General features: G+C 39.7%; 1 protein-coding gene across 9 annotated transcripts in view; it reads right to left on the reverse strand.

The window, feature by feature from the left end:
- RAI14 (retinoic acid induced 14) overlaps window positions 1-14,895 on the reverse strand; it is a 186,553-nt gene that overhangs the window by 131,082 nt on the left and 40,576 nt on the right. For 8 of the 9 annotated variants that reach the window (XM_027846254.1, XM_027846251.1, XM_027846253.1 and 5 more), the window contains one exon: window positions 10,639-10,720. In XM_027846254.1, the coding sequence (XP_027702055.1) occupies window positions 10,639-10,674 (36 nt within the window). In that variant the 5' untranslated portion in view covers window positions 10,675-10,720. Of the gene's footprint in view, window positions 1-10,638; window positions 10,721-14,895 lie in introns of those variants that run through there. The other variant, XM_027846255.1, reaches the window with a different exon arrangement.

Consider the following 14,895-nt stretch of genomic DNA (forward strand, 5'->3'; position numbering starts at 1 on the left):
AAATATAAGTTCCAAAATATAGGAATTTGCTTGATTAGATAAACATTATATCTCCCATGAGGAAAGGGAAAAAAGACATGGGCGCTTTACCCAAAGGGCTATTTTGCAAAGATTTTTTTTTAAGCTGGTGACTATCCCTTATTAAATCAAAAAGGTCTTCTGATGCCTCTAAACACTTAGTTGCTTCAGAAACTATTTTAGCCCAATAATTCCCTGTCCCAATTACCACCAAATTTCTCAGATGATCAGTGTAGGCTTGGCTTCGGGTACTCAGATCAGAATGGGAGAGAAAATAATGGTCAAGGCACCTTCCAAGGTTGCTGTTTGAATATCAACTTGAATATAAGTGCTGGACTTATCAACTCTACCCATCTTCTTCACTCTTATTTCTAGTCAGTCACCGAGGCCAGTCAATTCACATACCTGGTATCTGTCCCTTCTTTTCCATTGCCACTATCATCCTTCAAGTCTAGGTCCCTAACACCTTGTGCCTCAGTTATTGCAATGACCTCTCCCTGGTCTCACAGATTCTGGTTTCTCGACCCTCTAATGCATCTTATACCATACCAGCAAACTAATCTTCCTAAGATACTGTATTCATCATGTCAGTTCCCTGCTCAAATGCCTTCAATGATTCTCTACTGACTGCCACATTAAATCTCAACTCCCTTGCCTAGTTTTCTGGGCTTTACAGGGTCTGGCCCCACCCCTACTTGTCAAACCCTATTTCCTGCCATTCCCCAACAGGAACCATCTGCTTCTGTTATACTGGCTATCCTCCCTCCCCATCTCCTCCTACTGCCAATTTCTCTCTCTGACCCACACAATGTTCATTTCCCTGTTCATACTGTTCCCTTCATCTCTGGGCTTCTTAAGCTGGGGTCCATGAACTATTAAAAGAATATTTTGATAACTGTTATTTCAATGTAATTGGTTTCCTCTGAAAGTCTATGTATTTTATTTTATGCATTTAAAAATATTATTCTGAGAAAGGGTCCACAGGCTTCATTAGACTGTCAAAGGGGGTCACAAAAAAAAGTGTACTGCTGTATCGATATGCCTTTCCTATTCATCTGAATCCTACCCACCTGTCAAAGTCTAATATCAAAAAGGCCTTCCCTGATTATTCAAGTGATTATGGAAGGAGGGGGGCCCAGGCCAGGAGAAGCTAGGCCCTTCAGTGCCACTATGTCTAAGAGCCAGAAGCTCAACTTGGGCTCCATCACTGTGCAGCTGCTAGAAGCATGGGGCATGTGACCAATCCAGAACATACAAATGACAGAGATCAAGATCCACAAGACTCAAGTACTGGGAGATCATCCTGAGCTATCCCATCTTCCTGGAGGCTCCAAGCAAAATGGCCCAAGATCTATCTGCAGTATAGCCAGGGCAATGGCCTGCTCAAGTTGTTCTATGATGGGAGCTACCTCCCTAAGAGCAACTAATTCTTCATGGGTGTTTTTTGGACTGGGCCAAATTATCCTTGGAAAGCATCTGTCCACAACTGCTGGTCAATAAGATCCAGTACCCCAAAATGCTTTTCTACTTTAGGGCAACTATGAGTGTGCCGGCATCAACTCCATCTATGGCTTCTCCAATGAGTGCAAAAGACACCAAAGCACTGAGCAGTAGAAAATATTCATTGACTGCTTTACCTGCCTCTTCATCTCAGCCACTGCAGATGGAGACTGAATTAAACCAGAATTTAGGAATACCTTAGAGGCCCAAGCTGTGTCAATTGACACGGCATTTTTTTTTAACCCATAAGGTTAACTAAGTAAGGTTAACCATAAGGTTAAACTAGTAGGATGAAAATGTTTATTTCAAAATAAAATTACAACATCTGCTTTTAATTACTTGTATTAAAAGCACATTTGCACAAATAGGAGAAATTATAGTAAAATCATAAAGAATTATTTTAAAATTCTTTTATCATTTGACACAATTGGTCCTTCTAGTTAATAAAGGTTTTCAGGGACAGCTAGGTGGTGAAGTGGATACAGCTCTGGCTTTGGAGTCAGGAGGACCTGAGTTCAAATGGGGCCTTAGACACTTCACACTTATTGGCTGTGTGACCCTGGGCAAGTCACTTAATCCTGATTGCCTCACCAAAAAAAAAAAAAGCTAATAAAGTTGTCATTAGACCTACCTCTTTCCTGGGCAGCTAGGTGCCTCAATGGATAGAACACTGGGCCTGGAGTTAGGAAGACCTGAATTCAAATCTAGCCTCAAACAACTAACTGTGTGACCCTGAGGAAGTTACTTAACCTTGTTTGCCTCAGTTTCCTCATTTGTAAAATGAGCAGGAGAAGCAATTGGCAAACCACACCAGTATCTTTGCCAAAGAGTCAGACACGACTGAAAGGACTCAACACAACTCCTTCCCTACCAGTACCTATGAAGAAATACAAAACAAACTGACACAGTCTTTACTTTCAATTAAAAAAACATTTATTAGGCACCTACTATCTATAAAATCCTCTGTCAGTCACTGGATAAAGGTGAAGAGACATAGTTATCACAGTGCAGTAGAAAAAGTGTTTGATTCTGGAGTCAGAAGACTTGAGTTCAAATCCAAACTTTCTACCTGTGTGACTTTGGGCAAGTCACTTAACCTTTCAGGACCTAAATTTCCTCAACTGTACAAGATGGACTCTGAAAACTAGACTTTGAAGTCCCTTCCATCTCTAAATCTGTGGCCCTACAAATCTCTAGCTCTTAACATTTGATATAAATTATGTAAAGCAACTGTAAGTCTAAAAAAATTCAAGACCAGAAAGTTCTTGAAAGCAGAATATTTAAAACAGGCTTCTGCTAAATACATAGCATATCACACACAGGCCACCCAATATATTATGACAGGAAGATTCTGATAATGCAGTTGGCTGGCATCCCTGAGTGGCTCAGCTTTCCCATCCGATGATTTAGCAAGAAACTTATCATTTAGGTTAATGTAATCCAGCACGCTGTAACATGCTTACCAGCTCAAATGTTTGGGAATTGGGTTGGTAGCCAAAAAGAAAAAGAGAAAAATTATTAGGAGAAAAGAAAAAAAAATCAAAGTTTCTGAAGCTCAGTATAGAATTTTTTTTTTAAATACCCCCAGGGGGGTTGGTTTTTCCTCAGACTCTTTTTCCTTCTTCTCAGTATTTGTAGCACACAGAGCCTTGCACATAAATAATAAATAAAAAATGCTTGCTGATTGATTGGTTTTCATTGTAAACCATTTCCAAGAAGAGACAGATATGCAAAATAGATGCCAAAACCCTTTCTAAAAACATGTCCAGAGTGAGAAAAAATCATCAGCAAAACACTCTCACCATTGGAGAACGTCCATCCAAACAAACACCAACAAAGGCAACACCTGGTTGTTTGGCTGTTTTTTTCTGTTCTCACATTATAAAAATCCCCAATGCTCCCCAGCCAACCAGAAACTTAGGCAATCCAAGACAAACGGAGGAATTAGATATCAAGATCTTCCACAAGCTCTTATCCAAAGGAAATCTGGAGAAGCATCTTTTCCAGATATCCCTTTGAAATTGAAAACATTTTCGTTAAAACAATAAAAACTATTCTAGTGCCTAAGGCCTGGCATGCCAAGAAAAAAATCAATTTATCATTAAATGAAGGTAGAGAAGGGAGAAGGAAATTCTACCAGGACTCATGACTGACTGCATGTTTATTTATTCTTTTCTCCTCATGTTCCCAAGTGCACCTTTAATTGACCAGCAGACTGGATCCATCCAGTGTAAGCTCCCTGAGTTCACAACTACTTACCAAAAGTTATCATCCTCTCTCTTCCCTTTTCTCTCTCTCCTCCAACTTTCTCCCATGTTTCTAAAGAATCAACGATGAAGAATGCTACCTACGTCCAGATAGAAAGGTGATGGACTAAATATGCAGAAAGACATGCATTTTTAGACAATATGGGAATCTGTTTTGCTTGACTATTATTATTTGTTTCAAGGGTTTTTTCTTTTTTTTTTTAAATTGGGGTAGGGAAAAGTAAAAGGGAGAAATATTTTTGATAAATAAAAAAAATAATCTAAAATAAATTTAAAAAGAGAAGCAATGGCTAGACTTTTTGTGGTCTCAAAGAGCTAGAAACTAAAGGGTTGGTTATCCAGCTATTGGGGAATGGCTAAACAAGTTCTGGTGCATGAATGTGATGGAGTATCACTGTGCTATAAGAAACAATAAATAGAGAAGCATGGCAAGACTTTAATGAATCGATACAACGGGGAGTGAAGCAGAACCAGAAAAACAATATATACCACAACCAGAAGCAATAACAAAAATGCACATGGAAAGAATAAGAAAACAATCAAAAGTGAATGCAATATTATATAGACCAAGTGTGGCCCCAAAGAAGACATACAAGAAGATATCTTGCCCTTTCTTTACAGAAATGGAGCCCATGGATATGGAATCTTGTATATGATATGAGATTTTTCCATATTTTGGTTAGCTTTGTTGAACTTTCTTCTTTATTATCTGGGATGGATCTTGGGTGGTGTGGTGGTGGTGAAAGAGGGAAATAGGAAAAGTAGCTATAAATACAAAAGACATTAATCAAGATTTATTTTTCAAAAAGAACTGATTGAACACATGTATTCACAAAATGAGGAATACCTGCATTCAGAAATCCCTTCTCACATCCACACAGTGTTTTAATGTTTATAAAAGGTTTTCCCTAAAAAAAAAAATGCTGTGTGGTAGGCATGACCAGAACTACTGCCCTTGTTTTACTTTGTATTTGTTTTCTTCTGGCATTTACAGAAATGATAAACAATGATCACTCTTGAAGGAAATGCCAGAGAAGACAAAAGGGACACCATGAAGGTCAGCAAACTTGGACTGTGGCAGCAAAATCTCTCTGGCTCATTAAGATTCTTAGTAAGTATTAAATTCCTTAACCAAAAGGCTTCACTGCTATCCCGCTTAGAAAAATAATAATCAGCTTGGGCTTCCGAGTAACCCAGAAATGTGTACTGGCTGATATTTTTATGGAATAAGAAATGTCTTTAGTTTCATGAAAGGGTTCATAATTCAAAAATTCCATCTCCCAATAATAAAATTATAAACACACCAAGTAAACTCTGAAGCACTCTATCACCTCAATAGAATTTGAGTCAGTTTTTCAAGATTTACTGCAAAGCTCTCTCTCTGAACCCCATTTCTCAACCCCAACCTCCACCCCTCAAGGCACAAAAATTGGCATTTACAGAGAAATACCAGAAGTCTGAGCATTTTATTAGCCAAGGGAAATCCCAACCTTCTTGGCTCCATTTCTGATGGTGACAGCTAGTTTTCCACATTGAATTATATACTAGCTGCTGCAAATATTTAAGGGGGGGAGGCACACTTTCAAACTATAATCATAAAATGCATAAATAATTATGATTTAGAACTTTCTGCTCATTTTTATAAGGCCAAAACTAAAACATTTAAAATATTGCAATGAAAGTAGAGTGCTTCTCTTAAAATACTTTCAATGCCGTGCCAAGGGTAATCTCCAGGGTTTCTTCAGTTTCACCAGTTTGCATTTCAGGTACAGTTTATACGAAAGTCTACCTATTTTAGAAATGAGCATGATCCTTTTTCCTCTTGTCTCATCCACAAGTCCTACCTCAAAACCCATGTCCTTCATGAATGCACCCTGATGACTCCAGCCCTAGGAAACTGCCTCCCTCCCTGAATTCCCATAGCCTTTAGAGTCTATACCACACATTATACAACTTGATTATATGACCTCAACAGCTCCTTCTGGAATTTTAACATTCTATGCTGCCCCATTTTCTGCAATTGGGTTGTCTGGGTTAGGCTTTTTTTTTTTTTTTTTTTTTTAGTGAGGCAGTTGTGGTTAAGTGACTTGCCCAGAGTCACACAGCTAGGAAGTGTTATGTGTCTGAGGCTGGATTTGAACTCAGATCCTCTTGACTTTGGGGCCGGTGCTCTATCCACTGCACCACCTAGCTGCCCCCTGGGTTGGTCTTGTTTCCCCCTCCATATCCCTTGCAGGGCTTGAGGTATGCTATCAATAAATACAAGCTGACTGAAAGATTCAGGGATGCTGACAATCTCATCATATTTTATTTCTACTTTTAAAGGAAATCAGAACCTGACAAGTGAAGTTCAATTTATCTGTTATCACTGTATTCCTCTACTTGTCACTTTAGGATTTCTTATGTCCCAAACAAGCCTAGCATTAAATGCCTAAAGGTCCAACTTTATTTCCCCCTCCGAACAAATGGAAATGCATTACAAACTCTTTGCGTGGTTGGATTTTCAGAAGCAGATAAATGCATTCTAAGGCAAAATTAGAGTCCAAGTGATATTCCTCATTATTGCCCTCATTTTTTAGAAGAAAGTTTCCAATGCAAGTGAATTTGTGCTTCACTACATACAGCAAATTTCACAACTATCCTAAGCCTTTCTTGCAAGATGTATGAACTGGATATTGATTCTGTTACAGATGTGTCCTTAGGTGAACCCAAAGAAAAGGAGTTGGCTAGCTAAAATCCATTGCTTTGTTGTCATGAAAGGAAAAATAGTATAATAGGAAGAACACTTCAAATTAGGGCACGTGAACTCCAATCCTAACTCCACCATAAACTTGCTGTGCAACCTTGGGCAAGTAACCCAACCTATATGGGCATCAGTTTCCTCATCCATAAAGCAAGTTAACAAGCCCAGTATTGTCTGAAATTCCAGCTGGGTAGGGGGCAAAGGATCTTTTGAGCTTCAATGAGCTATGACCATCAGGTGTGTGCATTCAGTCTGGCATTATGGGGTGGGGGGAGGATTGTCACACTAAGCTACTGAATTTATTTGATCAAAGAAGATTAACCTATCCTGGGATGGAAAAAGAGGGGATCAAAGCCATCTTGCTGATCAGGATGCAGCTGGGTTGATATAAGGAAAAAGCTGGGTGGCACAGTGGATAGGGTGCTGGGCCTCGACTCAATTAGACCCAAGTTCAAATCTGAACTCAAACAATTACTTGCTGTGACCCTGGGCAAATCACTTAACCTCTGTGTGCCTCAGTTTCCTCAACTGTAAATGGGGATAATTCGGAGAAGGAAATGGCAAACTACTCCAGTAACTCTGCCAAGAAAACCCCAAATGGGGTCATGAAGAGTCAGGTATGACTGAAAAATGACTGAACAACAACAACAAATGGGTATAATAATAGCATTTCACAGGGTTATTGTGAGGATCGAAAGATATTTGTAATTCATATAGCCTGTGCACATAGTAGGTATTAAATCATTGCTTATTCGGTGCCTCCTCCCTCAAGTCTTTAAAAAAACAAAAACCACAGGTTAACCTATCTTACACAGAATAAGTGCTTAATAAATGCTTACTAGTTTGGATTGTGTAATTGTCCAACCCACCTTAACAGGGAGTACAAAAAGCACCCAGACAAATGTTCAGTGCTGTTCCAATATCAGACATTAATATGCAATGTCTCCTAAAAATAACAGAATGGTAATCCTCAGGGGATGGAAAATTGGAAAATATATTATGTTTGGAATGATAACCTACTTCAGAAGGAATGATATTCTACTCCAACATAAGTCTGATTTATTTATTTGTTTGTTAGTCCACAGAGCCCCAAAGTGCTTAATTTCAAATAAGAAGTCCTGATGTTGCTTGGTCATGGCCTCTCATCATCAGACCCCAAATTCTAACAATATCCATTCCATACCATGGAGCCCAAGGTCCACCTCATTCCACACAACTTGACGTGCAGATAAACATGTCTATATAACAATGTACACCAGGGAAAGGCACACAGATTAACTCCCTAAGAAAAATAGAGCAGCAAAAAGACCTTAATATATACGTGTGTGGCTTTCTTTTGTCTATCTCTACTCTTTATAGCAGAGGTTCTTAACCTGAGATCTATGAATTGGGTTTTTTAATTAATATTCTGATAAGAGTATTTCAATAGAATTTATTTCCTTTGTAAGCCTATGAATTTAAAAACATTCTGCAAAGGGGTCCAAAATTTCACTAGATTGCCTAAGGGGTCCTAACACAGAAAGGTTAAAAGCTCCTCATTCATTTCTAGGTGATCGATCACTAATAATCTGGCCACAGGCTGACTGAAATGGTATCAGAGCAAACAGGACAGTTGTTTCTTCTTCACAAATGCACAGATACGAACTGCTGTCCTCTTCTCTTCTTACCGTCCAGAACACAAAGAACCTATTTTTTAAAAACATTTTTCAACTGCCTCACACAAACACAGGTAAGAAAATTGTACAGTTGATAATTTAGGTTAGTTCCCTAAGAGTTACCATAACAGTGGGCAAGAAAGTAAACACTTAGCTATTCACTCAAATGAATTCTTTTTCATCTTATTTTCTGCCCTGCATTATCCTGATTACCATACTTTCCTGTTTCATATACTCAAATCCAATCCCAGAGACCCATATTGGAGTTCCACTGTACTAGCTGGCAGGCATTTGCCCAACTAACAAGCTGGCAGGCCACCATGAAAGCTTTCTTAATGACCGCTATCTCTCCTTAGCAGTTGAGTGGTTTGGCTTTGGGGAGCAATTTGGGGGCAGAAGCACGCAATCAAGCTTCTAACTTCCAGCTGTATCATTTCTTCTGTCCTCTTTCCCCTTATATCTTCACTTAAATTTCTCTTTTTAACTTGAACTGCTGAATACTGTGGCACCTTTTGCCACCAGTTTCAGAAGCTTCTCCTATTTAGTCACTGGTATAGATTTCACTTAAGGCATTCTGTTGGGACTATTATTGTATTCCAACATCAAACACATTACTGCCAACATTCAAGAATTTTTAATCACAGAAGAAATGATGCTGCCATCTAGCCTCCCAACCAGATGAACTCTTGCTCCAACAGGCTTTACTTTAATGGAATACAAATTTTCTTTGATTATAGATCACAGATTGGATTTGTATTTCTATAGTTGTTGGACTGGACAGAGTTTTCCTTCTAAGTAATTACAATAACCAAGGCAGGTATATGATCAGAGGCCCATAGAGAACTGCAAATTTAGAGCTAGAAGGAACCTTTGAGGTCACTTAGTCTAACTCCACCATTTTACAGATGAGGAAAATGAGGCCTAGAGTTTATTTGATTTGCCCAAGTTTACACAGACAGTGAGTAGCAGAGTTGAGATTCAAGCCTTGGTCCTCTGGTTCCAAATCCAGTGTTCTTTCCACTGCAACATGAGAGCTTCGAGGTCAATTGAGCTCAATACTTTGAGCATCCTTGACTTCATTGTGTGTACAGATCACAACCCCTTTACAAGTTGCTAGATAGTTTGAGAGTTGTGGTGACCAAACAATTCATGATGAAGCTCTCATTGTATTTAAGCTAGTCCTTTGCTAGGTCTGTTCTCAAAATCTTTCTAACCTGGTAAGGACCTCCCAAAAATGACTTTTCAAGGCCAAACCCTTCAAGAGCCTAGGGTTATACAGGATTATCAAGTATCAGAGTAGGGTTTTTGCAGAGGTCCTATGGACTATAGATGAGGTAGAACACGCACACATTAGGCACTTAACACCTGAAAATCAGATCATCTAGAGAACTAAAATGATACTTTGCAATTACCCAGCAAACAGAGAATCCATCAGGGCTGTAAATTACAAGTCATGATGCAGCCTCAGGGGATAGGCTACTGCCAAAGAAGGGTGTGCATGTCACACACCAGCCACAAATGACTACAATCTCCACCTATTGCATCAATGCAGTTGTGCCAAGCTGTCAAATATAATTCATGGTAAAGCAATAAAATCCAGGATTCACAAACACCTTAATTACATAAGGTTAAAAGACTGCTGAGCAAGCCTCTTATTCTAAAGCCACCATCTAATTCCCTTCCACAGACCCCTCCTAGCCAACAGGACAACAATGTGTCTTCAAGGCATTTAGAATTCAATTTGCACAAGAGGTACAAATGGTGTCAGATGGGAGTCCCAACAGAGACTTCTGAATCCAATTTCTAAAGTGACCTTTAGCAAAAATGTTATTGGTTTTAATCCCTGTGAGAATGATCATTTACTATTTTATCCACTGGGGCTCACATTAGCAGGATGACCGATTCACTACCCCCCTTTTTTTTTTTTTATTGGAAGGACAATGGGGAAGGGCAGAGATGTCCCATGCAAAAATCAGGGGAGTATTTGGTATCTTTAATTACGATCAATTATAATAAATTGATGGAATTAAATCAACTTCAGCTTTCTGGCTAAGGCCAAAAGTAGACCATGGGTTTCTGACAATCAAGTCACCAGTCTATTCCCATGAAAACAGCTTCTCTTTAAAAAAAGGCGCCCCTTCATAAGACAGCTTTACATTTTGCCAATTTCTCTTCTTCCTTTTAACAGTGGCACTTTTCCAGTCTTCTCTCATAAGGTCTACAGATCCTCTGCCTAAGAAAGCTTAGGGGAGCCACATTCTCAAACAGAAAGAATTCAACATGTCATTCACAAACCTTGCACTGAGAGGGTTGGGGAGTGGCGGTAATGGTGGGAATGCTTCTGTTCTCTGAAGTTATTAACCTAAAGCCTTATCAAGGTGGGAGTGAAGTACTAGTCTTACAGTACAAGCTAACAGAGACTGAACAGTCAGACTGTGAGTCATAGGGTACTTACATCATTCTTCCTGAACTTTGCTTTCAAGCTCTTCATGTTTAGCCCATTCAGCCTTCCAAAGCAAGAAGAAAATTTTCAACACCTAAGCAGAAGGACAAAGGAAAAAGTAAGTTTCTAAGATTCCAAATAAACACAATCTACTTTCCCCAGGTCAGACTCCGTATCTCTCTCTGTCTCTTCCCAGTGCTAGGAAATTCCACCTTCATGTTATCACCTGGATCTAACCCCTGTAGATCCTAAAACCCACTAAAATTTTAAAGATCACTAGTTTCCCCAAGCCATTCAAACATTAATTTAAGTAAAATCTTTTCCCAGGGTTCAGTCAGAATAACAGCTAGCATTACATAGTATTGTAAATAAAAAAAAAATGTTTCACATATGTTATCTGATTTGATTATTACAACAGCTCTGTGAGGTAGGTGCTATTATTATCTCCATTTTTACAGATGAGGAAATTGAGAAGTTAAGTGACTTGCCTGGCAACACACAGCTAAGTAAAAAAAAAAACAAAAAAAAAAACAAAAAACTGAGGCAAGATTTGACTTCAGGTCTTCTGGATTCTACATCCAACACTCAATTCACTGACCCAACCCTGATGGTTTTCCCCTCCCAAATTGATTTTTTTTTTCTAGGTAAAAGAGATCAGCCTTTGTTTCATTTCTTACTTAGCCTTAATCACTGAATGGGCATTGCCTCGGTCAAACTGAGACCTGGGAAACACCTAGCTTAAAAAGGCCAAGGTCTCTCACTGCATCCGAGGCCATTCTGATCTATGCCTCCACACTGGACCCAGATAGCTCCGGAGGACAGAGTGAGGCTGGTGACTTTGCACAGACCTCCCTCACCTAAATCCAAGTCATTTGCATGTCATGGCAATACCTTCCTGATGTCATAGTCCTCTTAGAGAAAGAAGGACAAACAATACTGACCCATCTAGCTGCCTCCTGATCTAAGGCACAATGCTACCTAAAAGTATGATTTCAGGGAAATCTCCCTGCACAACATTCACAGGCCAACACTGTGCAAAGTTTCATTGAATCTTAAGGTTAGACTCTAGCCTGTGTAAAGAGATTCACCACTATTTTTTAAAACAGAAACAAGTACAGCAGGAATGTAAGCAAGTAAAAAAAAAAAGCATGTTATTGTGTTCACACAAAGAAATAGGGAACAACATTTCAAGAAGAATTTTTGCAAATTACTATTTCCATTCATATAACTAGCCCTTCACATTCTTAGTGCTAGAATTTAGCTGTTCATTTTCTTTTAAAGAAGTAAAGAGGTTTGTATTCTAGATTCCATTCTTTCCCAATCTGATCCTGTTGGAATTCTGTCTTCCTATTGTACAGTGCAATTAGGAGGGAAGCAAAAGCAATATGTAATGAACAAAGTAGGAGGCACACTTCGCTTCACCGCCCCCCCATCCAACTGTGCCATACTGCTTTCAAGTCAAATGAACAAATATTTTATTAATCACTTATTATGTGTCAAACAAGCACTAGGCTAAGTGGGGATACAAAAAAAAAAAAAAAGGCAAACATAGTCACTGCCTTCAAAGAGCGCCAGTCAAAGGACAGGAAGACAACGTGAAAACAGCTAGATACAAACAGGATATATATAGGACAAATTGGAAGTAATCTCAAAAGGAAGACACTAGCAGTAAGGGGGGCTGGGAAAGGGTTCTTGTAGAAGGTAGAATTTTAGAGGGGAACTAAAGAAAGCCAGGAGAGCCTGGTGACAAAGATGAGGAGGAAGAAAATTCCAAGCATGGGAAAACAGCCTGTGAAAATGCCAGTCAGGGGCAGCTGGGTGGCGCAGTGGATAGGGCACCAGCCTTGGAGTCAGGAGGACTTGAGTTCAAATCTGACCTTAGACACTTAACACTTACTAGCTGTGTGACCCTGGGCAAGTCACTTAACCCCAATTGCCTCATCAAAACAAAACCAAACAAAACAAACAAACAAAAAAGAAAATGCCCAGAGTCAAGAGTATGATGTTCAAGGAACAGCCAGAAGGGCAGTGTCAGTGATTGCAGAGTCCATGGAGGAGAGTAAGGTGTAAGAAGACTGGAGGGGGTCAGGTTATGAACAGCTTTGAAAGCCAAAGAGAGGATTCTGTATTTGATTCTGGAAATACTAAGGAGCCACTGGAGTTTAGTGAGTAGAGTGGTAACATGATCAGAGGTACCCTTTAGGAAGATCAATTTGAAATCTGACTGAGAATGGATTAGAATGAGGAAAGGCTTGAGGCAGGGAGACAATCAGCTGGATACTTCAATAGTCTAGGTAGGAGGGGATAGGGCCTCACCAGAGGGGCAGCAGGCTCAGAGGAGAGAAGGGTGCATATTCAAAGGATGTTGCAGAGGTAGAAATCACAGGACTTGGCAGCTAACTGGATATGGAGGGATAGATAGGGTGAGAGAAAGTGGGGAGTCAAAAATGACACCTAATTTTTGAGCTTATTCAAAAGATATGGCAAACCCACAATTCATTTCCTAAGAGAACTCAAAAAGTTTGAATGGTGATAAATTAATTACAATACAGAGTTATTTGGAGAGTGCATGAGTTTTTGTAAATAGGAAAAATCAATTTAACTCTACCTATAACAAGTGAAAACAGACAAAGTTCAGCATTCAGCATCTACTGGCTCTGGAGTCAGAAGAAATAGATTCAAATGTAACTTTTAATGCTTTTTGCCTGTGTGGCCTTGGGCAAACCGTTTCACCTCTGTGGGCCTCAGTTTCCTCTAATGTAAAATAAGGGGATTGGACTAGATGACTCCCACAGTCCCTTCCAGTGAAATATCTATGCTCCTAGGACTCCAGCTCAGGACCGAAATCAATCAAATGTTTACTCTGGCTAATGAGTAACTACTTTAAAAATTATTTTTAAGGTCAAATTAAAGTCTTCTTTCCACCACCCACAAACCTGAGCAACAATGACAATCTGGGATCTAGAGGAAGTGGGTAAGCTGCTTTACAGCTGTGATCACAGTGTGGAAGTCAAAAAGATGAGCCCCTCACTAGAACTTTCATTATACAGCCTTTGTTTTCATTATAGCACCTTTCTTACGACAAGGTCTGCATTTAACAAATAGTATAAAGGAAGGAAAGAAACAAGCATTTGGGAGGCAGAGCCAATATGTCAAATGTTAGGAAGCAGCATGGTGAGCTCCCCTTCACAAACTTCTCTCCAAACACATCAAGAAAACATACTGACCCAAATCCTGAAATTCACTGTGAATCCTTTGTCAGTTTAAAGAGAAAGACAGGGAGGTCTATGGACGCCAGGGACAGGGTCAGAACAGGAGCATGCCTAGGGCAGGCTTTTCAGTGTCCAAGAAGAGGCAAGAGAGAAAGAAGAGGTCCTAGATCCATCATAGGGCACTGCAATGGAGACGGATGTCAACTCGCAGCTTTGTTGAGTACTACCCCATTCCTGGTGACAGATCCAAGGCAGATGGATAAGAGGACTTGAGCAGGGAGTGGGAGTCCAGGATAGGGAGGCTGTGGGCTGTGTATGGAGAAAGGAGGAAGTTCAGAAGCCAACAGCTCAGACACTAACAAGGCTCAGAGCAGGGTCTTACTTCCAGCATCTAGTCTAGTCCGCAGAGAAATAACCAGGGCAAGAAACCAAGACCAAAGAGCAACTCTGAAACAACAGAGCTTTCCAGCTGGCTGAAAAGGGCTGACTCCAACACCTACTCTTACACAGACCTAAATCCAGGTCCTGGAACTTACAGAGCTCAAATCAGGGGGGCAACAATCAGATTTTGCCCTGGATCTGATCTCTTTGGGAGCACCGAAAGGTTCCCAGTCTGTCCCTGAGATCCTAGAATAACCCAACACTCAAAACCCCAAGAAAGCAGGCACAACTAGTCTAGACCTTCCCTTAGAGTGGCAAAGTCCAGCCCTAACATCAAGTTCTAAGTCAGGAAGTAGACTGGAAGAATGGACAAATAATGAGTTATTCTGGTGGCAGGACACTCAAGACATAAACAAAGAAGAAAAGTATGACCCCAAAACACCTACAAGTGAAAAACAGAGCTTGGACACAAACTCAATTAAAATTATTGGAAGAACTGAAGCAAGAGTTAAAAGACATTTTAAAATGTTTTCTATAAATGATGAGAATATTTGAGGAAAAAATTGAAAAAGAAATAATAGATATGGAAGAAAGAATTGTAATGGGCATTAATGATCCGGCAAAAGAGGTAGCAAAACCTTGCCCAAGCAACAAACTCCCTGAAAAGTAGAATGGA

Source organism: Vombatus ursinus, unplaced genomic scaffold (assembly GCF_900497805.2).
Source record: "Vombatus ursinus unplaced genomic scaffold, bare-nosed wombat genome assembly UNPS02015106.1, whole genome shotgun sequence".
Taxonomy (NCBI): Eukaryota; Metazoa; Chordata; class Mammalia; order Diprotodontia; family Vombatidae; genus Vombatus; species Vombatus ursinus.